General features: G+C 47.0%; 2 protein-coding genes and 1 pseudogene across 2 annotated transcripts in view; 1 reads left to right on the top strand and 2 right to left on the bottom strand.

The window, feature by feature from the left end:
* Window positions 1-5784: 5784 nt before the first annotated feature.
* Window positions 5785-7912, bottom strand: SOWAHC (sosondowah ankyrin repeat domain family member C). Its single transcript, XM_058655244.1, has one exon. It carries the CDS (start codon window positions 7783-7785, stop codon window positions 6100-6102), a length of 1686 nt encoding a protein of 561 aa, XP_058511227.1. The 5' UTR covers window positions 7786-7912; the 3' UTR covers window positions 5785-6099.
* A 251-nt stretch (window positions 7913-8163) lies between these two features.
* The window catches only part of SEPTIN10 (septin 10), a 54401-nt gene continuing 34717 nt past the window's right edge, over window positions 8164-27847 (top strand). Inside the window, exon 1 of the mRNA XM_058655444.1 lies at window positions 8164-8283. Within this exon, the coding sequence (XP_058511427.1) occupies window positions 8254-8283 (30 nt within the window). The 5' untranslated portion in view covers window positions 8164-8253. The remainder of the gene's footprint in view (window positions 8284-27847) is intronic.
* On the bottom strand, window positions 26526-26619 carry LOC118759837 (U6 spliceosomal RNA; annotated as a pseudogene).

Below are 27847 nucleotides of genomic sequence, written 5' to 3' on the forward strand. Positions count from 1 at the left end.
GCTTGTGTTCAAAGCCAGCACTGCTGAAAACTAGCTATGGGCAGAGTGTTTTCTGCTAAGGGATCCCCTAGTACAAGGCCTGTCTCTAGTTCCTGATTCTAACTTCCTTTCTGCCCATGCAGCTCCTAACAGTGGTGATGACGCCAGTAGCTGGACTCCTGCCATCCATGGGAAAGACCTCAATTGGGTTCCCAGCTCCTGGTACCGGCCCCGACCCCCTACCCTACCACTGAGGGCATTGGGGGACTACCAGAGGATGGGAACACATCTTCTTTCTCTGCCTCTCAAAAAAAATCTAAAAATTCAAGGAAAATGGACCAGCTGTTTTGGGCAAGCAGCAGCTAGATGGGTTTCTGAATCTTAATTTCCAACCATAGAACAGAAGTATCAGAAAGAGGGAAGGTTGCCATGAGAATTAAGTGGCTTACTTTTAATAAAGAGCCTAAATATACAAACTACAAGCTTTCTGGAAGTAATTAGCTTTTTTTTTTCTTTTTTTTTTTTACACAACTAAAAAAAAAAATCCATAGCTATGTTTATCATCTCAGGGCAGACTCAGAAAGCTGCGTTGGCATTGACCTACTGATCTCAGGCAAACAACCTCCTCCTGAATGCAGCTGGCCAGGACAGCATGAAGCTGCATAAAACACGAATGAAAACATAGGATTTTACTTGACCCTCTTGGTTAGCTTAGATCAAAGTCAGGCCACTGCTGGCTGTTGCGTTTCCATTGGAATATCTATAACCCAAAAGTTTCCTGAGTCAGAATTTGTTGCAACACTGCTTTCAAATGATTTATTCCAATTTCTCAAGGAACTTGCGACCCCTTTTTTTCAAGCTTGCTCTATCTCATAGCATGTTTCAATGATCATTACAAAGCTTTCCATGCTAAACCAATGATGTATTTGCTCTTTGGGGCTTCAAGAATAAACAAGCATTGTTTAAGATAACTTCAACATATTTATGGAAAAATGTACAATATGAAGAAAACATATAAGGATTTCATTTTTTTTGGCTGCAAAACAAGCTGACTCTTCGATTTCATTTTCCATTAAGGTTTTAAAAAGATTTATGCCATTTATTTGAAAAGCAAAAGGGGAGGAACAGAGAGACCATTCATCTGCTGGATGAATGTTCTAGAAACTGACAGTTTATAGGACAGAATGGGGAAATCACCTGCTAAGATAAATCTGACAGTTAAAGGCAAGATTAAGGAGAAAAAGAAATGGTGACCTGCATGAAGGTGCTATTCTTTTTTTTTTTTTTTAAAGATTTATTCATTTTATTACAGCCAGATATACAGAGAGGAGGAGAGACAGAGAGGAAGATCTTCCATCCGATGATTCACTCCCCAAGTGAGCCGCAACGGGCGGTGCTGCGCCGATCCGATGCCGGGAACCTGGAACCTCTTCCAGGTCTCCCACGCGGGTGCAGGGTCCCAATGCATTGGGCCGTCCTCGACTGCTTTCCCAGGCCACAAGCAGGGAGCTGGATGGGAAGTGGAGCTGCTGGGATTAGAACCGGCGCCCATATGGGATCCCCGGGGCGTTCAAGGTGAGTACTTCAGCCGCTAGGCCACGCCGCTGGGCCCATGAGGGTGCTATTCTTTATGGCAAGAAAGCACACGTGATATTAAAAAAAAGAACCTAGCTATATATAGTGAAACAAGTTCCTGTCGGAATCATTTTCCAAACTTCTAGACATTTTATGAAGATGTGACTCATCAGTGAAAGAAGTTTTCAATAATTCCAAACACATTCGATGTTGGAATTAACCATATATGAAACTCCAAAAAAGCTTTCTTTAGCAAAATAAAGTTAACTTTTCACTAGAAAAATGTTCAAAAGCATCTCAAAGATAAGTCAATGAATTCTTTCTAATATTTATTTACTTAAGTTTAAGTTACAAGGAGAGGGGGAGAGACACATCTTCCATCCACTGATTGGTCACAATGAGGGCTGGGCCAGGTCAAGGACAGGAACCGGCAACTCTTTCCAGGAGTCTCCTGTGTGTGGCAGGCCATCTTGTGCCATTTTTTTTCCAGGCCATTAGCAGGGATGCGATCAGTAGAGGAGCGGGCAAGGCAGAGGTCTGACCCACAAAGCTGGTCTGCTGTGAATCTTTTTAATTCATTTACTATTTTTTAAAAATCATTTATTTCTAAATAAAGAAGTCACTCAAAAATTACAAACTATGGAGCCCAGTGCAATGGCCTAGCGGCTAAAGTCCTCGCCTTGAAAGCGCCAGGATCCCATATGGGTGCTGGTTCTAATCCCGGCAGCCCCGCTTCCCATCCAGTTCTGTTTTATAGCCTGGGAAAGCAGTCGAGGACGGCCCAAAGCCTTGGGACTATGCACCCGTGTGGGAGACCTGGAGGAAATGCCTGGCTCCTGGCTTTGGATCAGTGTAGCTCTGGCCGTTGCAGTAACTTGGGGAGTGAATCATTGGACAGAAGATCTTCCTCTCGGTCTCTTCTCCTCTCTATGTATCTGACTTTGCAATTAAAAAAAAAAAACACAAACCATATATCTAGTCTTTCAATTACACTAAAACTTACTTTTAAGGTTTATTATTAATAGCCAAAATCCCAGGAGTAATTACAATGGGACCTAATAGTGGACAATTAATTGCACAGGATTCCCACTTTCCTACACTACTTGGCAGGGTTGAAACTGGCTAAATTATAGTTTAGAGGCAGAACTTGGGGAGGAACTGAGTTAGCACCCAAAACTTGATGGAAATTGAAGAAAATGAAAAAAGGCCTCCCCTTACCTATGCTGGGCCTGGGTAAGGGTTATATAATTGCTTGTTTTTTTCTTTTAAGGTAGAAGTGGAGACAGAGACATTCTTTCCAAGTGGATTCCTCCATCACTACTGCCAAACTACATCAGCTTAGCCAAAACATTTGGCAATTTGAAGTGTAAGAAAGACAACGTCCTGGGAAAGTACTTGACCTTAGAATCTAACCACCAGGTACTGTGTGCCCCTCCACAGGGACTGCCTGTCACTGTGTTGTCTGTAAGTCAGCAGTCCCTGGGGCCCTAATCTTAGGGTTTTAAACAGAAGAATTTTAAAAATGGGACTTCAAAAGAATTTTATGAACTGTAAAACACCGTATATGTAATAAAAAGTGAAACGACCAAAGAAATTTAGACAACAGAGAAAAAGTCTAGCATCCATCTTTTATTTTGACAGAGGAACTTCACAGATTTTACAAACTCCCCAATTTTCACTTAAAAGACGAGAGACAAGGCATCTTAGACATGAAGGGAAGAAAAGTACCAAGTTTTCAAGTTATACAAGTGAGCTGCGTTTGTGTACCATTAACGTGAATGGTGACAAATATTCACTGGTTTCAAGTGTACCTATTAGAAACATGGACATGTTGGGGTTTGTCTTTAAGATGTATTTATTTACACATGGGAATGTTTTTAACCGCATAGCTTCATTAATAAGTGTCAAAGTAGTTGGCATATGTATTTCCATTCGTGGTAGGCACAGCTTCACAAATATCACACAAACAATATTTTCTATCATTTCAACTGGAAGTTGAAACATAAGAGGAATGTGGAGTTATGTGGCTGAAAATATTGTATTTATTGCATACTGACATAATGTCAGAATGCTAATGGTACTGTCCCTCAGGAATGACTTATGGAAATTTCAAGTGATATTTTACCAGAAAACATCGAAAGCTTTCCTGTGAAAAGCAAGTTAAATGATGTCCTGATTCAATCTCTAATGACCTAGCACTACAGATTTGGTGTAATTGGTTATTAGCATAGATTGCTAAGAGATTAACATTGACCTGGATGGTTCTGAAATGTCTGTTCTTTGTGGTTATTTTGTCTTTAATGTCTGCAAAATTTAGGACTCCTCAATGGAAAGTTATAGCTTATTCTGCACTAGATACAGGTAACATGTATAGATTCAGAAAACAAAGATAGCTTTTTCACTCTCAAGGAACGTATTTTTAAATTATACAAAATTAGTTTTCCACTTACATGTATGGAGAAAAAGTCCTGCTCAAATGTAAATAAATGGTCCACCTCCATAAGCCTGACACAAAAGTAAACTCACACAGATGGGTAAATGTTCCTATATATTTTACATGAGCACTTTTCAATGGTCTCTAAACAAATTGAGTTGCCATCTAGAGAGAGATGTAGCACACTTTGCACATCTATGTTCCAGAAAACCTGATGTCCAAGAACTAGAAATGCTACAGCTCTGTGAGATCCACGCACAGCTTCAATCACACTGCAGGCTGTCAGCTCATTCCTCTGCCCTGCACGCTGTAGCTACTGAAGTGTCAGCAATTTTAGGACTTAGCTTTGTCCATACTGAGTCCTTCACAAAAGTTGCTTTCAGTCTTGTTACAGACAGATTTAACATGTATACAAGTTAAACTTCGACACGGTAATAAAGCTCGTCATTCTAACATAAATGAAGAATGGCACCTAAGCCTTAAATTTGTATGTAGATTCAACAGCTAGCAGCATTTAAACATAGAGATAGTCCCATCTCTTCTCCTCCCTTTCATAAAGTGCCATTAGTAACTGGGTGGCCCCCAGCATTTCAGGAACTACGCTGTAAGTGTCTAATAGATTTAAGGAATCCTGGGAAAATAGGATTAAGCGTTTGAAATTTGCAAAAGGTTGCTGTAAGCCACAGAGACTACTAATGTATTAATAAAATTAAAACTGTCCCTTACACGAGAACCATGAAGCCGATGTAAAGCTCACTCCACACAAGCCTCGGCCCACTGCTATTTGTCCCACTCCTCACTAATTGTCTCGATCAGGAACAGTTTCTGTAGGTAATCTGAACCTAAGCACCGTGAAATGCAGTTGTGCCAAGTAGAACCAATGTTTGGCGATTCCCCAGGATAAAAAAGGTAGCAAGTTTAGACTTCTACAACAGTAAAATCAGACAGAATCAGAATGAGACCAAATTTACAAGTACCTTAGGTGGCGGAGTATGTTTATAAAGTCTAAATTTGTGTCATCATTACTACCGTACCTTAACACTGAGTGTAGTGATGTTAGCACGTTGGAAACCATCCCACAATTCCAGTGCACTGCTGCTCAGTGATTCAAATGGGAAAAAAAAAAACTGAACTGCCACTTACAAACAGGTGACCAACAGGATTCCTATGGTTATTCACATTATTCTGTAATTGCTACTTCTGCATTTCAGCTCTCATCTGGCCCTCAGTAGTACCTCAAAACTCAAATGCAATGAGTGGAAAAACAAAACAGAGCAGCACGTAGCTTTGTTCTCACAAATACTACCAGATTCACTACAATTTGAATTAAAAAAGATTTTTTTGTTGCTCTTGGAAGAGTAACCACTTTTTAAAAAAATACGTTAAAGAAGTGCAATGTATTTTGTATGGCATCCAGGAATGGTTAAAGCAAGGGAAGTCTAAGTTATTGGCTGTCCCTCAAATCTAAATTCATCTCTGGTACTCAGAAATGGGCAAGCGGGAGAGGAGAAGCAGGGCAGAGGTGTAGGGGATAAGAGGGCAGAGGGTAGGGGAGAGGAGGGCAGAGGGGTAGGGGAGAGGAGGGCAGAGGGGTAGGAGAGAAGAGGGCAGAGGGATAGGGGAGAGGAGGGCAGAGGGGTAGGGGAGAAGAGGGCAGAGGGTAGGGGAGAGGAGGCAGAGGGGTAGGGGAGAAGAGGGCAGAGGGGTAGGGATAAGAGGGCAGAGGGTAGGGGAGAGGAGGGCAGAGGGTAGGGGATAAGAGGGCAGAGGGTAGGGGAGAAGAGGGCAGAGGGTAGGGGAGAAGAGGGCAGAGGGGTAGGGGAGAGGAGGGCAGAGGGGTAGGGGAGAGGAGGGCAGAGGGGTAGGGATAAGAGGGCAGGGGGATAGGGGAGAGGAAGGCAGAGGGGTAGGGGAGAAGAGGGCAGGTGTGGCGCGGCAGTAAGGAATTCTTGCAGACCCGCTTCTCCCAGGATGCTAGCCGCACAAGGCGGTCCAACCCCTCACCAAGGCACTATTGAGCCTCACTCAGTCTTCCTGGGCTGTTCTTATCCACACAGAGCATTCCACTCCTGCAGAAAAACCAACCTTAGAAAGTCTCCGGGAAATTCCTTTTACCCAAATACATTGGATTTAGGTCTCAATTTGAACGAGGAGGAGTGACCCTTGAGAGGTCGGTCCTCCTCCTCCTCTCCTTCCTCCAGTGGCTGCTCCGGGTCCCTGAAGGAGGGTGTAGTGTGGATAATCTGGGTTCGGAAGCGGATTTTGTTGAGTCTGGGTGGTTTTAGCCGTCCACTGGAGCTCCCCGAGGCTTTGCGCCCGGGGTCTTTTGCTTTGCCTCCAGCCCAGCCCTCTGGCAGGTGGTGGTGGTGGTGGTGATGGTGGTGGTGGTGGTCGCCTCCATCCTCCAGGACGTGCGAGAGCCTATAGGTGATGAGGTGCGATGGGAGCATCCTGGACAGCCTCCAGCGCCCCCCGACGCCGCTGCCAGCGCTCTCCCCTTCCAGGTCGTCCAGGGCCCCCACCAGGCTCTTGATCTCCTCCGCGATGCTCTGGCTCAAGTACTGGGAAGCCTTCCTGCCGCTGTAATCCCTGATGTCCACGTCGGCGTCATAAGCGCCCACCAGCAGCTTCACCACCTCCACGTGCCCGTGCATGGCCGCCAAGTGCAGGGCGGTGTAGCCCCCGCTGGTCCTGGCGTTGATGTTCACCGGCAGCTGGTGCTTGTTGGCAAAATTGACCAGCATGGCTAGCAGCTCCTGCCGGCCGTGCTTGGCGGCCCAGTGCAGGCAAGTGAAACCAGTGATGAAGTCCCGCTTGGCCAGGAGGCCAGGTTCGCAGGCCAGCAGCCCTTCCAAGCTGTCCCACTTGCCTTCGGAAGCCGAGAGCATCCAAGCGTGCTCCAGGGGGTCCAGCGTCACGGAGCCCCCACCGCCGCCACTGCTCTCTTCCTCGGCAGAGGACGACGCCAGGGAAGCGCTGTCCGAGTCGCCCGCGCTTCTGCTGCGCCCCGGCCCGGAGGTGCTCCTTCTCAGCTGCGGGGAGCTGCCCACCACGAGGTCTCGGACGTTCTGGCGGGCAGGCCGCGGGGTGTGGGATCCTCCAGGGGGGCTGCGCTCGCTCCCCGCCTCCTCGCAGTGGCTGGTCGGACGCTCCAGGTTCTCACCGAGAGCGGGGTCCAACGCCCCGGCCAGCGGGTGGCCGTCGCTCTGCGAGGTCTTTCTCGGGGTCCCGCCGTGGCCACCGGTGACCAAGGACGCGCCATGGCCAGGTTCGCGGCCATGTCCGGGAGGCGCCTCGCTCGCTTCAATCTCCTGGACGCTGGGGACGTCTTCGGGGGATGCCGCCCCACAGAAGTCGCCGTTCTCCCCGATCTCCCCCGGCTCGGCTGGGCTGTCGATGGCCTCTTCGGGCGCCGGCGCGGTCACTTGGACGCGGGGCGGGTTCCCGGCGGGTGAGGGGGACAGCTGGCCCTCGCAGGGGTTCACGCCGTACAGCGCGTTCCCAGGGGGCGCCGGGGTCCCCTCCACTTGGGGAGGCGGCCCGGGACACAGCTTCCTCTTGAGGTGCACGTACTTGGTGCCGTCGGCAGGATCGGTGCGCACCACGGCCACGGTGTTGACCACCTCCTTGAAGCGGGCGCGGGCGCGGGCGCGCTGCTCCGCCTCGCCGCCCAGGGCGCCCCTGAAGTGCTGCACCAGCTCAGCCTGCCGGGCCCGGCCCCCACGCTCCGCCAAAAAGCGCAGCACCTCCTCGGGCCCCGGCTCCGCCTCGGAGCTCGGCGCCACCGGGGTCTCCATCGGCGGCCACTCAGCCAGGCCCCATGGCGGGGAGCGAGCCGAGGCCGGGCGAGGCCGGGCAGGCCGGGCAGGACACCGCCTGACGAGGCCGGCCACGCCCACCGCGCCACGCCCCTCGCCACGCCCACTTCCGGCCGCGCGCACGGGGAGTGGGGTTGCTGCGAGCCGGGCGCCCCACCACCACCACGGCGGTCCCGCCCACTTCCGGCCTCCGTTCCCGCCTGGACTCCTGACGTCTTGCTCCTCACGTTCCGACTCGCTCCCGGTCGCGGCCGCCCCGCTCCGGCTCCCCCCCCGCCCCGCTCCCGGCCGCCTGGCGTCCAACCAACCAGGGCCGATGGGCGCTGCCGTGCCGGCCACGCCCTGCCCCGCGGAGGCCGCCCGCCCGTTAGCCGCCCCGCCCCGCGCCCCGCCCGTTAGAGCCGCCCTCCCGCCCCGACCAGGCTGCCGTGCGCCCCCGCCGCGACCATGGCCTCCCCTCAGGTGGCGCGGCCCCAGGTGAGTCCCTCGTCCGGTCCCGGGCACCGGGCACCGAGCCCCGGCGTCCCAGGGCACCGAGCCCCGGGGGGCGGCCCGCAGCGGCTCTGCCCGCCTCCCGGGCTGTGACCGGCGGCCGAGCGCGCAGCGGCGGAGAGGGTCCAGCGCCCGGAGCGGATCTGGGCACTGGTGATCGTGGGCTCCCTGCGCGCTTCCCGCCTGCTCCCGGGGCGAGCGCTGCCCTCCCTGCGCTCTTCCCGCCTGCTCCCGGGGCGAGCGCTGCCCTCCCCGGGTCTTCCCGCCTGCTCCCGGGGCGAGCGCTGCCCTCCCCGGGTCTTCCCGCCTGCTCCCGGGGCGAGCGCTGCCCTCCCTGCTCGCTTCCCGCCTGCTCCCGGGGCGAGCGCTGCCCTCCCCGGGTCTTCCCGCCTGCTCCCGGGGCGAGCTCTGCCCTCCTCGGCTGTTCCCTGCTCCCGGGGCGAGCTCTGCCCTCCCCATTTTTTCCCCCCTGGCAGCTGGGCTGGGCTGTCCTGGCCGCCTCCATTGCACTCCTTGGTGTCCTGTGTACATGCTCCAGGGTTCTCCTCGCTTTTGCACTTACCTTCATCTGTTTATCTTGTTTGATAACCTCAAAGTATGGTCACGTCAGGTTTTCTTTAAATTACTATTATTTAACTTTCTAGAAAGATTTATTTATTTGAAAGGCAGAGTTACCTTGAAACGGAGAGATCTTCTGTCTGCTGTTCCGCTCTCCAAAGGGACTCGACAGCCAGAAGAAAGTCAGGAGTTTCACTCTGGGGTCCCAGGGCGTTAGCGGGGAGCTGTATGAAGTGAGGAGGGCAGGGACCCTAACCATGGCCCAGATGGGATGCCCATGGTGGCTTACCGTGCTATGCCACAGCATGCCCCCCCCCCCCGTACTTGATAAAGCGTGTGCAAGTTCATTCGCTTTCCAGAGTCTTGGTGTTCAGCGACCTGGTGAATTCCTGTCTTTGAAAACATTCCTTTGAGCCCGTGGTTGCAATCCCTGAAGCCCAGTGCACTTCAGAAGCCCGGCTCGGGCGGCCTACTGCTCGGAGAGTTCAGTCTGTAGCAACAGAAGGCAGCAGAAGGCGATTTTCTTTTTTAAGACTTAGTTAGTTCATGAGTTATAAATAAAAAAGCAGAGTTATAGCGAAAAAAGGAGGTCTTCCCTTCACTGGTTCACTCCCCAAGTGGCTGGTCCAGCGTCAGGAGCTGCTTTGTTTTTTGTTTGTTTATTTTTTGTTTGTTTGTTTGTTTTTAAAGATTTTATTATTATTGGAAAGCCGGATATACAGAGAGGAGGAGAGACAGAGAGGAAGATCTTCCATCCGATGATTCACTCCCCAAGTGAGCCGCAATGGGCCAGTACGCACCGATCCGATGCTGGGAACCAGGAACCTCTTTCGGGTCTCCCACGCGGGTGCAGGGTCCCAAAGCTTTGGGCCGTCCTCGACTGCTTTCCCAGGCCACAAGCAGGGAGCAGGATGGGAAGTGGAGCTGCCGGGATTAGAACCGGTGCCCATATGGGATCCTGGGGCGTTCAAGGTGAGGACTTTAGCCGCTAGGCCGTGCCGCCGGGCCCAGGAGCTGCTTTGTTTTAGTCATGGGCGCAGGGCATCTAGTCTCTGGGCCGTCTCCCGGTGTAGTCCCGTAACAGGTGGCACAAGTCGGCAGCTGGGACAGTCATGGGTGCAGGGCATGTGTCCCCTGGGCTGTCCTCTGCTGCATGACAGAGGTCGGGAAGCCCACACTCATGGCATGCTAACGTGCCCACGCACGGTGCCATGAGACCAGTGCCATGAGAATTTTGATGTGGCGTTTTGGTAAAAGGCCTGTTCTTAACGTGCTTGAGGTCATCTTTGTATTCTCATTAAACTGTTTCTCCCGAGACCCTTGCAGATTTCACTGTGGTTGAGGAACAGTAGGTGAGGTCCTCTGTGCGCCTGACTCGGTTTCCCTCAGTGTCTTTAACACTGTGTGGATCGCAGCAGCTGTTGACACTGATGCGATGGAGATGAAGGATGCTTCTGTCCACCCAGGGGTGCCACGTGTGGGGCCACACCCGCTCATTTCTCCAGTCCCCTCCATCACTTCCAGCAGTCAGCCACTGAGTTTTCATTTCTGTAATTTTGTCATTCCCAGGCAGTTACATGATCAGTACGTAATCTTTTTGGCCTTTTTTTCCCCCACTGGGGCGGGGCGGGCGGAAGTTGTATGAAGAGCTTGCAGTCTCTTGCAGATGTCCGTAGTTGGCAGAGTAGTATTCTGTGGTCTGGATGGACCACGCCCTGTTTGCAGGATGGGGAGGTCAGGTGCAGTTTCGGGGTATTATGAATGATGCTGCTGTAACGTAGTGTAAGCCCAAGGCTTCCGCGCTCTAGGAATACAGGTGCTGCATCCAGTGCCGCCTGAACGTTTGCCTTTGGAAGCACCAAACTGCTTCCCGGAGCAGCTAGAGTAACCAGTTCCAGTTCCTCCACATCTCTGTCAGCATTTGGTGTTGTCAGATTTCTGATTTGGTCCTTAAGGTGGGTGTGGAGCAGTCCTTCATTAGAATTTTAATTAGCGTTTCCCTAAGGATAAATGTTAGAGATCCTTTCTTGTGCCTGTTTGTGTATGTATGTCCCTCTTTTGGGAAATGTTTCATTTCTTGCCACTAGGCAATAAAATCCTGTTTTAGATAAATAATTGTCTGAATGTTTCCTAGTTAGAATTTGAATGTATCCTGGTTAGATGTGAGTCCTTTTGTGATACGTGGCTTGTAAATGTTTTTTTCGCAGTCTGTAGTTTGTCTTTTGCAAGGCAAAAGTTTTACATTTTGAAGTTTATCAAGTTTCCCTTTTACAGATTGTGCATGTGGTATCAAGTTGAAGGCTTTGCCTAACTCTGCATCCTGGAGATGCCATCTTCCCCTGACAGTTGCATAGACTGTTTTAGCCTTAACCCTACGATCCATTTGGAAATGGTTTTTCTGTAAGGTGTCACACTTCAGTCAAGGGCTATATTTTTGCTGACCCACATCATAGGTAGTCATTTAATCTGCTGCACCATGCGATTTTAACAGTTTTTAGATAGAAGAGGACTCAAAAACTGAGGGTTCGCGCCTTGCCCAAGGAGTGCCTCCAGAGTTCCCCTTCCTGTGAACTGCCTGCGTATCAGGATCTAGGTGTTGGCTGGCTAATTACTGCTGGTGGTGATAGTGGATCTTACAATAATGTTGAGAACAATGTGCTGTTTTCCTGTCCCCGTAATTCTCCTGAGATTATCTTGAAGTCCTGTCCGAAGCTTTGCCATTGTTGTCCCTGCGTGTCCTTTCCTGTTTTTTCTGCAACACTCCTCTTTCCTTCTCAGTTGTTTTTGAGTGTGTGTGTGTGTGTGTGTTTTGACCTTTTCTTGGTGGTTTTACTTTGTGTCTTCAAGTCAAGATCCTTGGTTCTTTGCTTTCATGTCCTAGTGTTAATTAACACCTTGGTGCCTCTGTGGGCTCTGCCTCTCCACTCATTACTGTGTGATGAAAGACCCCGTGCTGCCAGGGGGCCCCAGCCCCTTGGCTGGTCAGACTGTCATTTGGCACTTAGTCATGCTGCCCCGCAAGCTTTTGTGTTGTTACTTAATGTTTTGTATGAGTAATTTTAGTGAGCTCTGTTTTTTTTTTTTTTCTTTTGAATTAGATGATTTGTCTGCAGGAAGAGCAATCTTTACCATGTACCTTCTCTATCCAGGGGCACCTGCCTTTGAGGGCAGGTGCTGCAGACTTTATTTGGCAACTGGGTTCACCTTGGATCATTTGATTCTTGCTGAATGTTAAACAGATAAATGATAAATGCTTTCAGGTTATTTCTGGACAGATTGTCATCATACAACAGTCCCAGATGCCAAGTATTTGTCTCCGTTGAGTAATTGGTTGATTAATTTTGGTGGTGGTCTTAAGAATGGTGGTCTTAAGTTTTTAGCTTCAGCTAGGGATTTCCCCTCTCTAAGATGTACAAACCTGGTCTTCCAGAAACAAAATACTTCATTCTCCAGGATTTTTCAAGGACATCTATAATTCTCATATTGTCTTCTGATTTTATCTGATAGGAAGTTTGATTTAGGTAATGCTGTATTTTAAAATTTTTATGTGACTTTCTTTAGGATTTGTTCCACACTAATCTGAAGATTATGGGATAGGAATCTCATGTTTCTCATAGTCTCAAACGCATAACTGAGGGATTTAAAACTCTCACTTAGAAAACTAAGAAAGCAAACATCATTATTTAGTCTCCTGGGATATAGCGCTTAAAATTTGTTAGCATTGTTTTTTTAAAATAAATATGTATCTTTTTTTCCAAAGCTCCTTCTCTTTCAAATTTTATTTTTGGCAATTATTCATACTCGTGTTTCTCAAAAACAAAAATCCAGTGTTTTGTCAGAATTTATCTGAAGCAATTGAGATAAAAGTAATAGTTCATTACATCCTAGATTAATTTAGGACATATCTAAAGGTGAATTTTTGGTCCCTAATCTTGAAATCCGGAGTTATATTTTGGCACCTATTTTTCTGTTTATTTGGATGGACATGACATGGCGGCAGATGTATGCTGTTTCTTTAGTGACTCACAGACCTTGCTGTCAGACAGGTGAGGCTGCTAGTTTTACCTGGGCGTGAGCATTTCCTTCTCTGCCCGCTTCCTGCTGATGCGCACTGGGTGAGGCAGCAGCTGACCATGGGGGATTTTGGTCCTTTTCCCCATCTGGGTGTTCTGGGCTTCCAGCTGTAGCCTGGCTCAGCACTGGCTGTCAGTGACATTGGAGGAGTGAACCAATGGATGGGAGATTTCTGTTTGTCTCTCTATGCCTTTAAAGAAAGTGAAAATAAATTTTGAAATATAAAAAAACAAGCAAACTTTTCCCCAGTTGGACAAGTCTTAAGTACTGGCTGTTTTGGAACAGTGCCGGTTGTCTCTCTCTCTGTTGAAGTTTTGATTTCTTGAGTGTAGTTACTATATTCTCAAGAACTAACTGTACTGGGAATTCTGGAATTCTGTATCTGTTTCATTCTGCTTTTACAGGCACTAAAATATTTGTGATTGTGGGATTTATGAATCAGTGGGTAAAGTTTCTGAAAGAGTACTCAGTGTTGATCTTTGGAAAGGGAGGACAAACCAAGCAGAGTGTGAGAGGGTCTTGAAATGAGGGTGGGGGAAAGTGAAGCTTTAGGTTCCTCCTGCTTTCTGTCGGAGGGGAGATGTGTGGAGCCTGGAAGGAAGAGGAAGTGAACAGAGAAGATGGAGAGGCGGAAAGACGCCGCAGCCTCCCACCTTCCATTTAAAGCTGCTGTGGTGTCTTGATCCATTTCAAGCATCCTAATTACTTTGATACTTATCCCTGAGACAACTGGTAGATATAAGGTATGTGGCAGTTTTGTAGAGACTGCGCAGGAACCAAGTAGCTAGTTCACAAAGGATGTTTTGCAGAAATGCTTCTTGCAAGAAGATGTGATTATATAGGAGGTATAGGATGATTTTTTGGGGATATCAGACTTGACTAATATAAATGTGCATGAAGAAAATGCCAGAAGGTGAAATAAAATAAAATACACATCCTGAGTAATCAGCAGACTCAGGGTGGGGAAAAGAGATGGCCCACTGGCTTGGCCTTGCCGGTCTGCACCAATGATGGTGGCCTCCCAGTCCCTCCAGATGGTTTTCAGGCAAGCTAGGACCACGTGATGCATGGCTGACCGAAGAGAAGGTCCAAGAAGGCGACTTCTGCAACTCCTCCATTGCCTTCTCTTAAGAACCAGATTTCATCCTTTGCTGCCTGTGGATCCTACTTAAGGGGGCAGGAAGGTCCCTAGCGTGTGTGTGTGTGTGTGTGAGGGCCAGGAGCAGTGAACTGCGAAGTAGAGAGTTTATTGCTACCTTAGTTGTAACTGTTCAGTATAAACAGCTGCTGGTATTATAAGGAAGCTTTGAGAGGAGCTGTTGGCTAAGCTAGTCCTAGATACATAGGTGAGCAGTTGTCCTCATGTACAAATTGCTGGTCAGTGATTCAGGGCTTTGCAAAAGCTATTGTAATCCTCGGCATTTTCCCATTTGTACTGCCTGGCATAAATCCACTTTATTAAGTCTTTTATTAAAATGCAGCTGTCTAGGGGTAGATCAGTCATGAGATCGTTTTCCTAAGAGCTGGTGACTCCTCGGTAATCAAGGGAAGGGGCTCATGTAGGCTGGACACAGAAAAGAGATGGGAAAAGACGAAATGGCTCTACTTCAGTGAATCTGTGTCAGGACTTGCTAATGTGTCTGGGAAAGCAGATGAGGATGGCCCACGTACTTGGGCCCCTGACACCCACACGGGGGACGTGGATGGAGGTCCTAGTGCCTGGCTTCTGTGTGGCCCAATTCTATTGTCGCATTTAGGGAGTGAGCCAGTAGATAGAAGACCTCTCTCACCGTCTCCAACCCCCTCTCCCTCCCTGTCTGTGACTCTGCCTTTCAAATGAATAAATCTTTAAAATTAAATAGAGACTATCTTATCCAGATGTGAAGATACAATGCAATATGCATCCTTACTTCCACCTCAAAGGTGGACTCCCAATGAAACTGTTGGATGTATCTAGACGATGGGATGCTGGACTGTCTGCCATTGTCTGTACCGGAAATGTCGGGGCACACGTAAAAGACTGATGGAATTGCACCTTGTTAGGAAGGACTATGCTATTGTAACAATATAGGGAAAATCAGTTGGGTTGGAAATTTGGGTGGGGGGGGAACCCAGACCCTACATAATTGTACCATAAACTTCAAAATAAAATGAATAAAGTTAAATAAATAACAAGTTGTTTTTTTATTTTTAAATCAAATTAATTTACGAAATAGTTAAAATTTGATTTTAGTTCTTTCTAATGGTAGGAATTCAATGCTGAGCAATAAAATCTGGGTCTCCCAGATATAGTCAATTGAATCATTTGTTGCTGGATGTTTACACCAAAAGCTAAAAGTCAAAATATCATCTTAGTTAATAGGAAACTGTGATGATTTGCAGGAAAATGGAATTGAATGTATTTCTAAGTACGTCACGGTGCATATATTCAGTCAAGTGTTGGTTGGACATATTTTGAATTGGCTTTTTAAAATTTTTTTATTTTTTAAAGATTTATTTATTTTATTACAAAGTCAGATATACAGAGAGGAGGAGAGACAGAGAGGAAGATCTTCTGTCTGATGATTCACTCCCGAAGGGAGCGCAATGGCTGGTTCTGTGCCAATCCGAAGCCAGGAACCAGGAACCTCTTCTGGGTCTCCCACGCGGGTACAGGGTCCCAAAGCCTTGGGCCATCCTCGACTGCTGTCCGAGGCCACAAGCAGGGAGCTGGATGGGAAGTGGAGCTGCCGGGATTAGAACTGGCGCCCACATGGGATCCCGGGGCATTCAAGGTGAGGACTTTAACTGCTAGGCCACCATGCCGGACCCTTGAACTTTCTTTTAAAAAATGTTTAAATGTTAATTTGCATCCACTGCATCTGCCGTTGAGGCAGAGCACCCCAGGGACAGAGCGCATCTTCCATCCACTGGCTTGCTTCCCGAAGCTCAGGGATGGACCAGTCTGATGTTCTGGGCCTCCGTCTGGCTTCTCACAAGCTGGAGCAGGAACCCGAGTACTTGGAATTCCTGCTGCCTCTCAGGAAGCCTTAGCATGAAGACGGATCCCACATGGGATGCCCGTGTCTCAGACAGCAGCTCCATCTGCTGTGCTACAGCACCTGCCCCACTGCGCTTGGCTTTCCGTTTATTGCAGCACACTGACTGATGCAGAGTGGAAGCTGGGATCTTTACAGTTAACTGAGCATGTCAGAAACCAAGGCTAGCCTGAATGTTCTACACAGCTCCCTGAACCTACGTGTCACGAAATAGGCAGCCAAGCTTGAAGCTTTGGCAAGGGTAGGAGTCGCTGTTTGAAATAACTGCCTTTCCATTTAGGTAGATGGAAATTTTCTCAGTAGTAAAACCACTAAGAGTATACATTTTGAATGTGACCTTACAGAAGTTGATTGCTGAGTTTGTTCCTCGCCAGCAAAATAGATCCTAATTTTTTTTTTTCAGGTAAGATTGAGTTTGCTTGAGGACATGCTCTGTGCCAAACGTTCATTACCGCATGTCATCCTCTCAGCCCGGGAGCTGAGTCACCCGTGTTAGCTCCATCCATTTGGACCCATCTGTTTGTCTCCTATTTGGTTCACAAAATATCTGTTGTTTGGTTTATGTTGTCATGTACCTCCTCGCCCCAGGCCCTCACGCATGGCTTTGGCAATGCCTTAGTGTCCAAGCGTTTTGTTATCTGTTGCTGCCACAGACAGTTCATTCTAACCACCTTCTTAAGCCCTCCATTTACACTGACGTCATGCTAACACTGCCCCGTTTGGACAGGCCGATTGTCATGTAGAAACAGGACCTTTTGTATGAGAAGTTTTTCAAGTGCTGATGGTTTCACATAGCACTGACTGCCAAGAGATTCTAAGACAATTTGAACATCTCAGTTTCACCTGTAATTTAAAGAAAACATTTTAATTTCATCTCGTATTTGTTTTTTAAGTAATTGCAGATCAAAGATGATGATAGTAATCATTGAGTCTACCCTCAAATATTCAAATTTGTTTTTGTTAGCTATTGCCTTCCCATGTATTGATTACTTACCTTACAGACAGACATTTTTTAACGGGATTTAAACATTTTTTTGAGTTTATTTTGTTTGGGAGAGGGAGAGAGAAAGCTCCCATCCACGAGTTTACTCCATAAAAGCCTGTAATGTCTGGATCCGGGGCAGGCCAGATTGTGAGTCAGGAACTCAGGTCAAGCCTCCGACATGGGCAGCAGGGCTCGGTCCTTCCGCGTGGGCAGCAGGGGCTCGGTCCTCCCGCGCGGGCAGCAGGGGCTCGGTCCTCCCGCGTGGGCAGCAGGGGCTCTGTTACCTGCTGCCTTCCTGCCTTATCAGGAAACTGGAATAGGGAATATGTGCAGGGCTGGAAACCAGTGCTGTAACGCAGGATATGGCTATCTTGGTCACTAGACAAAAACCCCTGTAATCTATATGAAATAACCTTTTTTTTAGATAACTAGTTCTGAATTTTGATGAGCACATACAGTTTCATAACTGCAGTCAAGCACTAGATCAATTTCATTATTCACCAGTTCCGATGTGTGTGCAGTCATTCTTGCCATCCCTCTGGTGCTGGTCAGTTTCCCACCCGGTTCTGCCTTGGTGCCCCGTGTAGAATCACTGTAACCTTGAGCTGCCTTCTGCTGAGTGGAATGCTTTTGAGAGTCACCCTGTTTTGCATATTCCTTTTAATTGTTTGGGACTGTCCCGAGCATGTGACGATCCTCGTGCCTTAGTGTAATTTACTTAGCCTACCTTCACTTGATGAATATTTAGACTGTTTGCAGGTTTTGGCATAAATGAACCAAACTTCTAGCCTTATTCACTTAGAGACTGTTACGTGAATGTAAGTTTCTTTCACTTGGTCAGCAGTTAGTAGCAGCATTGCCAGGTAGTACAGGAAGTGTATGTGTAACCTAATAAGAAAGTGGCAGGGCCTCACGTGGCATAGCAAGTTAAACCTCAGCCTGATACGGACAGACCGTTGGGGCACTGATCTGAGACATGTCAGTTCCACTTCCCCTGCTAGCTTACCTGGGAAATCACTGGAAGATGGCCCAAGCTGCAGCTGCTGTGGCCATCTTGGGAGTGAACCAGTGGATATAAATTTGCTTTCTCGCCCCCCCTCACTTCCCCCTCCCTCTCTCCCACCCTCTCCTTGTTGCTATAACTCTGCCTTTCAAGAAAAAAAGAAGAAGAAGAAGAAAAGGAAAAGGAACTGCCAAATGGTTTTTCCAAAATAGTTTTCATGTGTAATGTCAGTTTTCAGCTCTTTGACGTCCTGCTGTGTGACAGCAAGGTCCCATTGTGCTTTGCTGACCAATAGCATGGAGCACCTTGTCTCCTGCTTACTTGCTATCTTTGAATTATCTGTTCAGATGTTTCCCCAAGGGAAACAAATGTTAATCGATTTGAAAGGCCGAGAGAACACTCCCCTGTGCTGATTACGGGCAGAGCTGAAGCTAGGAGCTCGGAATCCCATTCAGGCTTCCATGTTAGTGATGCCGCGCGTGCCAGCATCACTGCTTCCCAGGGTCTGTAGTGATCGGAAGCTGGGTGCTAAACCCAGGTGTTCTGCTCGGGGTTGTGGATGTAAATCTTAACCTTAGGCTAACCGCACACTCTTTCCCCAGTTTTTAGTTGGGATTTTGTCTAACTAGTGAGTTACATGACTTTTTAGAAATGTATTTCTGGGGCCAGCGCATCAACAGGCTGATTGCCTGCCTGCAGTGCCGGCATCCCACTTGGGCACTGATTTGTGTCCCAGTTGCTGCTCTGATCCTGCACATCCCTGCTCCTGGGCTCACGTCCTTGGGCCCTGTACCCATGTGGGAGAGTTGGAAGAAGCTCTTGGATCCTGGCCTCAGTTCGGCTCAACTCTGGCCATTGGGAGAATGAACCCACGTATGAAAGGTCTCTCACCTCTCTGTAAATTATCTTTCAAATATAAATATGTCTTTAAAAAGCATGTTTCTTATGTAAGGCTTCATTAGGCAAATAACATAATCTATGTCTTACCTGTTCTTGGTATTGTTTAAAGAGCAGATGTGTTTGTTTTTTATTTTTAAGATTTATTTATTTTTATTGGAAAGGCAGATACACAGAGAGGAGGAGAGACAGAGAAGATCATCTTCTGTCTGTTGATTCACTCCCCAAGCGGCCACAATGGCCAGAGCTAAGCCAATCCGAAGCCAGGAGCCAGGAGCTTCTTCCGGGTCTCCCACACAGGTGCAGGGTCCCAGGGCTTTGGCCCATTGTTGAAGCTTTCCTAGGCCACAAGCAGGGAGCTGAATGGGAAGGTGGGCTGCTGGGATTAGAACTGGAGCCCATATGGGTTCCCAGTGCATGCAAGGTGAGGACTTTAGCTGCTAGGCTATCACCCAGGCCCAAGAGCAGGCATGGTTTAAATTTAACTCCACTCCATAAGGTGGGTTTTTTTTTTTTTTTTTTTTTTTTGTCATTTATAGGCCATGCTTATGCTGTTAGAGTTGAGAAGTTTTTGCTTAGCTTGGTGTCAGTTTTACCTTCTAAGTTTTTACAGGCTCTGTGATCTGTTTTAGTTGATTTTGTGTATGTAAATGAGTTGAGTTTTGCACTTGTTTCATGTGCTTTGCATATGGAAGTCTAACTTTAACTGCACCAATAACAAAAAAGATGGCCTTTCGTCTATTGACTTTCCTTTTGGTTATTTCCTGAAAGTTTACCCCCTAGCTGCACCTTGACTGCGCTCTATTCTGCTACTGTCTTCCCCAATGCTTATTTAACTACTTGTTTTTACTCTGTAGTTTCCTGAGAGGAGGAACCTGTTTATGGGATAAGGGTAGAAAGGGCATCCAGGCACGGGGAATGCCAGTTCCAAAGGGCTTGGGTACGATGGTGCCTTGCCAGGTCTGAAATGAGTCCCTTTCTCCTCCCCAAGAAAAGGATGTTAGGAGATGAGTGAAGCTGAAGAGATAGAGATGGGGTCGAATCCTGTTGGACCTTGGTGAGGGTCACCTCTCCAGGAGGGGGCAGATAGACCCGAGCCCGACAGTCGGCACTGGCCAGTGTGGATGAAGGAAGGGTAAATGGGTCCATTTTCAATGATCTGTTACTTGGGTCTAGTTCCATTACTTCCCAGAAGCTTTTGTTTACTGCTTCTTGTTGCTCAAGCCTCCTTAGGTATTTGTGATTTTAGTCAGAATACAGAAGTATCTAATTTTACACTGTCTAAACTTTTCCCAGAGCGGGTATATGACATCTGTGTTTTCAAACTTAATGTCACTGATATACTGCACTTGTAGCAGAGCCTGGAGGTGGGATAGTTGACCACCAGACTTCTCATGGTCACGTTCAGATCCTTATCCAAAACTTAGCTATTGTGCTTTATTTTCACTGCTCTGACATCCAGCCTACCCTGTATGGATGGCGTGACTGTTGTCCACCCAGAATACCCTATCATTAGCACTGCCAGAATCCTGAGTGATCTCATTATCCACATAGATGAATCTTGCAGTCTCCTGCTTTAGTTGTCAGCTCATTGCTATAAGGAAATATGTCAGGCAGGTGGCTTTATTTAAAAAAAAAAAAAAAAAAAGCAGTGTTTTCTGGCTCAAGTTCCAGAGGTTCAGAGTGAGAGAATGGACAGGCCCGGTTGATTTGGTCTCTGGTGATGGCATTTGATATGCTTTGGATAATGGTTTGTATTATCCACAGGTACATGTACTGGGAGCTTGCTCCCCAAAGTTTGAGGTTAATGGTTAATGGATCAATGTTAATGGCTGATGCATTAAACTTGGAGATTTGATCTAATTATGACTTCTAGGATGGGTCCAATAGGATGTGTTTAGCTCATTGGGTCATGCCATCCTAAGATAGTTCTTCTAAGAGGTTTGGTTCTGTAAACCAAGTTCAGCCTAGATTCTCTCTGGTTGCTGTCTTGCCATGTGACCTCTGCGTATGTTTTACCTCACACGTGTCCTCATTAGACACCACATAGGACTGCCCAAACTTGGACTGTGAACCTGCAAAACCATGAGCCAAAATGAAGCTCTTTCCCTCCTAGGCGCCACCTCTCAGGTATTTTAGTTAAAGCTATGAAAAACTAGCTGTCTTTACTGGCAGAGTTCCCAGGAGGCACAGAGTATGATTGGCAAGAGACAGGGAGTGTGTGTGCCTATGTGCTTCTTACTGATCTGTGATCGCCGTGTCTTCCTCTGTTTGTAAAAACCATCAAAATTCAATCCTGAGGTGCGCAATGATGACAAAAGTTCATCTTAATCATTTTGTAGAGGTTCCAACTCATAGTTGGATTAGTTTTCCACCATCTTAGGACCGTCAGCTTAGATCTCTGAAGCTGACACTCCTACGTGAGTTTGCAACTAAATCATACACCACAGCGCTTGCCTGCTCGTTCTTTTCACTTTCTCTTGTTAGAGTCTGGGCTAGAGCCCCCCCGGACGTTAGGGTGCGAGCTAGTCAACCCCCAGAAAACGACAGTCTCGCTGGTGATGCAAAAAGCAGAGTTTATTGTGCCAGCATGCTGGAGTCAAACCGTACTTGGAGCATGCAGGCCAGCCAAGTAGAGGTCAGATCCTCCCCAGCCCCCAACATAAGGCTCGAGATTATATAGGCCCTTTTGGCTATAACATGCATCAACGTCAACTTAAAATTAACAACTTTAGACTTTTATGGCTCCCGAGTGCAAGCAGTCTACTCCGGTCCCACGGCTCATCCCATCCTGGCACCCTTATCTTTATGGCTCCTCCAGTGCCTGGGACCCGAGGACTGCGCCCCTGCCTTCCTGCACCCCGGTTAGTTGATACATAAAGCTACAGAGGACTGAAGGACAGATTTATCGCTACAGTGGAGTTTTCCCGCAGTTCAGGTGCCTCCTGACCTAGCGAAGTAGCGGCTCCTTGCTGCAAAGGGCCTAATATCGCCTAACGCTAATATTCTAACATACTAACATACTAACATTATACCAACACTCTAACACTCTCCTTCAATATTTTGCATTTCCTGTGCTATTTAGTCACTCATGTTTCTAGTTACTACCTTGTCCTTGTCACAGTTAGGGTCTGCAGCCACCATCATCTCAGACGTTCCTCTCTGACATACCCCCCACCCTGGCCTCTTGGCTCCTGACCCACTCCAAGCCCCCCTGGTCTGGCCCGATCTATTGATGTTACTACTTTTTGCTATATCCTTCCTGACCTCTTTCTGGGTTTGCCCAGCTTTGATCCATCATTGTAGCCATTGTCATCATTTCCCTGTGTGTTCCAGCTCCAGCTTCTTCTCTGGGCGTAGTGTTAGGTTGCAGAGCAGAAGTGACTGCTTCTCTACTAACGTCAAGCTGACACTTCCATTGAGCATTTAGGGGATCCTACAGTGAGTACCCTACACTACAGCTCGCACCTGTGCTCAAACGGAGGCCCTGCTGCCTTCTCCCATCCCCCACACCTAAGATGCAGCCCAGTGCTGTATACTCTTGGTGGCCATTTCCCTCACTTGGTCACCCTGCCATGAGGCAGTGACCCTGGCCATATCCCCCACCAGGGAGCAGGCCATCAGACTCTCTGTCCTGATTAGTCCCTTTGCCTGACCTAAAAGCCTGTCTTGGCCCTGCCTGAATCACCTCTGAACCTAATACAGCACGCTACACCTGGACTGAAGTCTGGGACCCTGACAACTAAGTATGACCGAAGTGACGCTCTACTAACTGTATGGCCATTGAGCTCAGGAAACGCTGTTCCCATTCTCCCTATCTAGATGCAGGGTTGGCAGATGGTTCCTTTAAAGGGTGGAATAGTAAATATTTTCAGTTGTGTGCTGCAGTACAGCTCTGCAGTCGTTTGGTGACAAAGCATGTGAGCATGAATATGACGACACTCTACGGAACACCTCCTTACCTGCCTTCCGGGACGCTGCGTGTTTGTCCTGATTGGTTGTGATGCTCAGGCTCTTGGAATGTTGGAGTTTCCCCAGGCTCAATTCTTTTGATTTCCTCATGCAGTGGGGGACTCAGTACTGACCATTATCATGAGTTCAGAGTTCCCACCTTCAGATGGGTGTTTTTGGCCTAGGGATTAAAATGCCTGAGACCCATATTGGAGTACCTGGGTTCAATACCTGGCTCTTCTCCCAATTCCAGCTTCCTGTCAGTGCAAACCCCTGAGGCAGTGGTAATGGCTCAAGGGATTGAGTTCCAGTCACCTTCATGGGAACTGATTGTTCTGGCTTCCGTATTTCATCCTGACCTAGTCTGCTATCGTAAGCTAGCAGGTAGGAACTCTTTTCCCTCTCTCTGCCTCTCAAGTAAAAATTTAAAGTTTTGGGTTTTTTTTTTCATTTGTTTGTTTTGTTTTTTTGTCCTCTAATCAGATACCTCTGTACTCTCAGCTTTACCCAGTTACGTGCTGATGCTGAGAACCCGCACGTTGGTGTGGGGAGGCATTGTCACCATTATATGCCCTGAAACCCACTCTTGATCTTCCCCCTCCTGTCTGCCAATTCCAATAAAGGAAATTCCATCTTCCCTACTTCCCCGGGCCAAAGCAGACCCAGAATTGGGCATCTTCTCTCCTGCTCCTAAGATGCTCCACAGACTTTCCTGGGTTAATGCAGTGCCTTCAGCCGGCCTTGTTTCTGGCTTAATAACTTTTCAGTCTCCCCTCAGCATAGCTGCTAAGACAGTCCATTCGCTCTTGGAGTCTTTCAAAGACAAGTTCCTAGAATAAACTGTACGAACCCTGCTTGCTCTGTTGCCCCATTCCTCCCTGACCTCTCCCTGGTTTCTCCTTTCTGCCCTCCTGCTGCAGCCACACTGGCCATCTTGCTGTGCCTCACACAAACACTTGTAACACACCTGCCCTAGGACCTTTTCAGTTGCATATTTCCTCTTCTGGAGTGCTTGTCTTTCAGACGTTCCCTTTGTCTGTCCTGTGACTTCTGTAGGGACTTCGCTGAACTGTCACGTTTCCAGTGAGGCCTTCGTGAACCACCTTACACAGAATGACATCCACTCTGCCTCCTGCTACTCCACCTCTGTCCAGGTTTCCTGCCTTGTTTTCCTGCGTTGCATTTATTCTGTAGGACAGCATGTGCTTGGTCATGAGTTTTACCCTCCTTGCCCTACCAGAGCAGAAGAACTGTTGTTAGGCATCCCCAGTGCCTGGGACAATGCGTGGCATCCAGAAGATTCTGAGTGCGTATCTGTGTTGAATAAATGAATCTTTGTAGCGTTTGAGAAAGATTTTTTTCCTGCATTAGTCTGTTAAATTCACATAAATGTTAAAATTAGTGGTCATATAAAGGAAAGAGAAATATTTCTCATCCGCATCCCCTCCCCACACCCATGCCCAAAATCAGACTCCATTTGTGCTTGCTCATATGCATAAATAATTGTTACTTGTACTCATGATGTTAACATGTGTTAAGTTCCTTTGGGACCGGGTGTTTAGCCTAACTGTCCCACACTGACATGCTGGCTCCTGCTCTCGGTCCCAGCTTCTCTACAGTGCAGACCCCTGGCGGCGGCAGTGGCGGTTTAACTGGGATATTGCCGTCCAATGGAAGAATAGAATTCACTATTCCTGGGTCCTGGTGTTGGGACATGTACTAGCAACTAGGAATGAGTTGGTATTTTATGTTTGTTTTTGTTTTTTGTCTCTCAACAAATAAGCATTAAAAGTGATATTCTTTGGCCACTTAATATCATATATCTGTTTGTGTTAATTGTCATGATTATTGTATTTTACCATTATAATCCCATTGCCTGTGTCTGTTGGTCCTTAAAGTGTGCAGAGTTGATTCATTCTCTTTGAAGATTTATATTTTTCTGCCATGAAAAGTTGAACTGAGACTTTGTAAACTCCAGCCTGGTACCAGTAAGTGTGGTATAACTTTTTTTTAACGTTATGAACTAGGTATTACTGGCATAGTGAGCAAGGCTTGACTGCTACTCAGTAAGAATTTGTCTTAGAGTATCAGAGGAAACATTAAGAGAAATGCAAATTACCAGTGTGTATGTGTGTGTGTGTGTGTGTGTGTGTGTGTGTGTGTTATGTAAACCTATGCTGGGTTAATTATGCACTTGACTAAGATTTGAGTAACTTAAACAGAAGCTCTTTGAGGGATCCAAAGTACGCACAAGAACTTGAAACCTGGTGTTTCCAGAACTCTGGCCGGACTTTTCATCTAAATAAATCTAGGAAATTGATCCCACAAAGTCTTCACACACCCAAGGTACAACAACTCTGTGGTACAAGGTACACTCTGTAGGTGCAATTTCCGTAACTTCATCCTTTACCGCATCACATACCTCCTCCTTATTGTTTGTCAGATATTACAGAAATGCAATGGCATTGAACAAGACTTGATTATTACCACTTTCCGTTTAGTGCAGGACAGTCTAAGTGACCTCGCTGCTGTGGCTGCTGCTGTTTGGGCCCTTCAGGGCTCACAGCCACACCAGCCCTTCCTGGGCGGCCCACTCCTCATGGGTGAGGCATCTCCCACCCTCCAGCCACTTGCGTCCCTCGTCTATCCATGGCCCCTGCTCTTCTCCTGGGATGTCCACGGGCTGCAGATGTTGGTATTCTGTTGTTCATCAGCTGAGGACAACGCAGCAGGCAGTCACTGTTGGAACAAGTCCAGTTTCTTTGATTCACAGTGCACTTACCAAACCTAAGACGTGAAAACCGTAAGAGTACCTGGGGAATACTTGGATGCATTTTGCTAACCTTAGGGTGTAGAAGCATATTCTGAGCTTTACTTAAGACAGAGCACATTGATAGATTAGGCTCTGAAAACTGAAAAATGTTAGTGATAGGTCAGGAACATGTATTTATAATACAATGACAAGCAGAAGGCTATACCCAGGAGCTCTTGTTTAGTAACAGAAAAGGTGTTAGAAGCAGAAAAGGTGTATCATAATAGGTAAATGAAGGGAAAACATCAACTAATGATTTCCAAAAATACACTAGAGATGGCCAGGAACTTGAAAAAAATGTTCAAAATACTGCAGTCGTGTTGACATACCAGCTTTTGCCTATCGAATTGATAAAGTATTTGAAAATTAGTGATATATTTTTAAGGAGTATATAATGAAATGCTAGTGGCCTGTTTTGAAGGCTAGTTCAGCAGTGTTTCTGCCTTGGACCAGAAATTACATTCTAGGAACTTAGCAGATGCATAGCATAATTGATGCATGTTCAGATCTGTCAGTTGGCATCATCCTGAAAGTTAACAATGAAGAGGTGGAGCTAGCCATGAAGAGATTTTTCTGGAAGTGAGGGTGGGGAGTGAAAATTAAAGAGGGAGGAAGTCGGACATGGTGGGAAAGCCCTGTTACTGATGACTGTGTGGGAAGGAGAGTGCTGAAGATCCAACATAGTCTGGGCAGACTGCCCTGTCGTGGAGTCTTGTAGTTCATAAAGGCTGCAACACAGTTGGGGCTATCACTGACCGCCTTCTAGTCTTAGTATATGTGCGCTGAAGCGAGCTCACTGACCGCCTTCTAGCCTTCTAGCCGAAGAACAAGTTGTTGCTGGTTGCTGCAACGAGTGTTGCAGTCAGACTGAGGGCATCTCCCAGGCTGCCAAAAGATGAGCATTTATTTTAAAATAAGAAATGCTTCAAGAATTTGTCATCCTTGCACAGGAGCCATGCTAATCTTCTCCCAATTTTAGCCTGTGTGCTGATGAAGCAAGCACCATTGCAGTGTTACTAAATGGTGGGTAGAGTGTGTAAGATGCTGCCTTGGCAGTACCTGGGTTCGGAGGCTGGTTCTGAATCCAGGCGCAGCTTCCTGCTCACATGACCCATGGAGGGAGTGTGTGGTGGCACCTGCTTGGGAGACCCAGGGTGCACCCCTGGCTATGAATGTTGATCTGTACCAGCCTCAGCTACTGTAGGCAGCTGGAGTTAGCAAGTAGACAGGAGTTAGCTCTGTGTCTAAACAAACAAATCATAAATAACAAATTAAAAACACTATCTTTTCCTATAAGAAGCATTTTCTAATTTAATATTTATTCTGATTGAAGGGTGGAGTAAGATTGTGTTATAACTTTTAATTAATAATTTTCTCATACTGTTGCATAGACTCTGGGATTTCCTTCATCCTCCCCCAATGTATTTCCCCTAGTTTATTACAATAACGCAACCCTTCAGATACAATCATAAATCCATTTCTGCTATTTAAGAGTATCCTGACATTGTATGTATGGAGAATGACAGAGTCCAGCACCTATTGTCAAGATATATTTCATTGCGAGTCCATCTTTGATTTGGAAGTAGAGATGCATACTGCATTGTGTCTTCACATCTCAATATGATAAGCTACTTTACAGTTTAGATAACTGTGTACATGCATGTTTACCTGCATCTTTATTGATCTTGTCTTTTGCATGCAGGCTGCCTTGTATCAAAGAGAACAAATGGTATTTGACTTTTGGGGATTGACTGACTTCGCTAAGCACGATGGTCTCTAGTTGGGACCATTTGGCTGCAAATGGTCTGATTTTGTCCTGTTTAATGGCTGAGCAGTATTCTATGGAATAGATGTAGCACTGTTTCTTTATCCACTCCTCTTTGGACAGGCATCTGGGTTGCTTCCATGTCTTTGCTATTGTAGATTGTGCTGCTGTAAATGTAGGATTTACAGATCTCCTTCTCTTCTGCAGATTTCATTTGCTTTAGATATATTTCCAATAGAATAGCTGGCAGATTAAACCTCAGTTCTCTTAGCATTCTCTATACTGATGTCCACAGTGAAGGGGAGGGTACCTTTCTGTCCATATCCATACTAACAGGTTTTATTAGAGTTCTGAATGTAGGCCAGCCTCACTGGAGTTAGGTGAAACCTCCATGTGATTTTCATCTGTATCTCCCTGACATAGGGAGCCTGAGCATTCTTTAATATGTCTAGTGAAAATGACGTAA

The sequence above is a fragment of the Ochotona princeps genome, chromosome 26, assembly GCF_030435755.1.
Source record: "Ochotona princeps isolate mOchPri1 chromosome 26, mOchPri1.hap1, whole genome shotgun sequence".
NCBI lineage: Eukaryota > Metazoa > Chordata > Mammalia > Lagomorpha > Ochotonidae > Ochotona > Ochotona princeps.

What these genes read in the sequence shown, in the direction of transcription:
- SOWAHC (XM_058655244.1), bottom strand. Translation starts at nt 7,785, where the DNA reads ATGGAGACCCCGGTGGCGCCGAGCTCCGAGGCGGAGCCGGGGCCCGAG.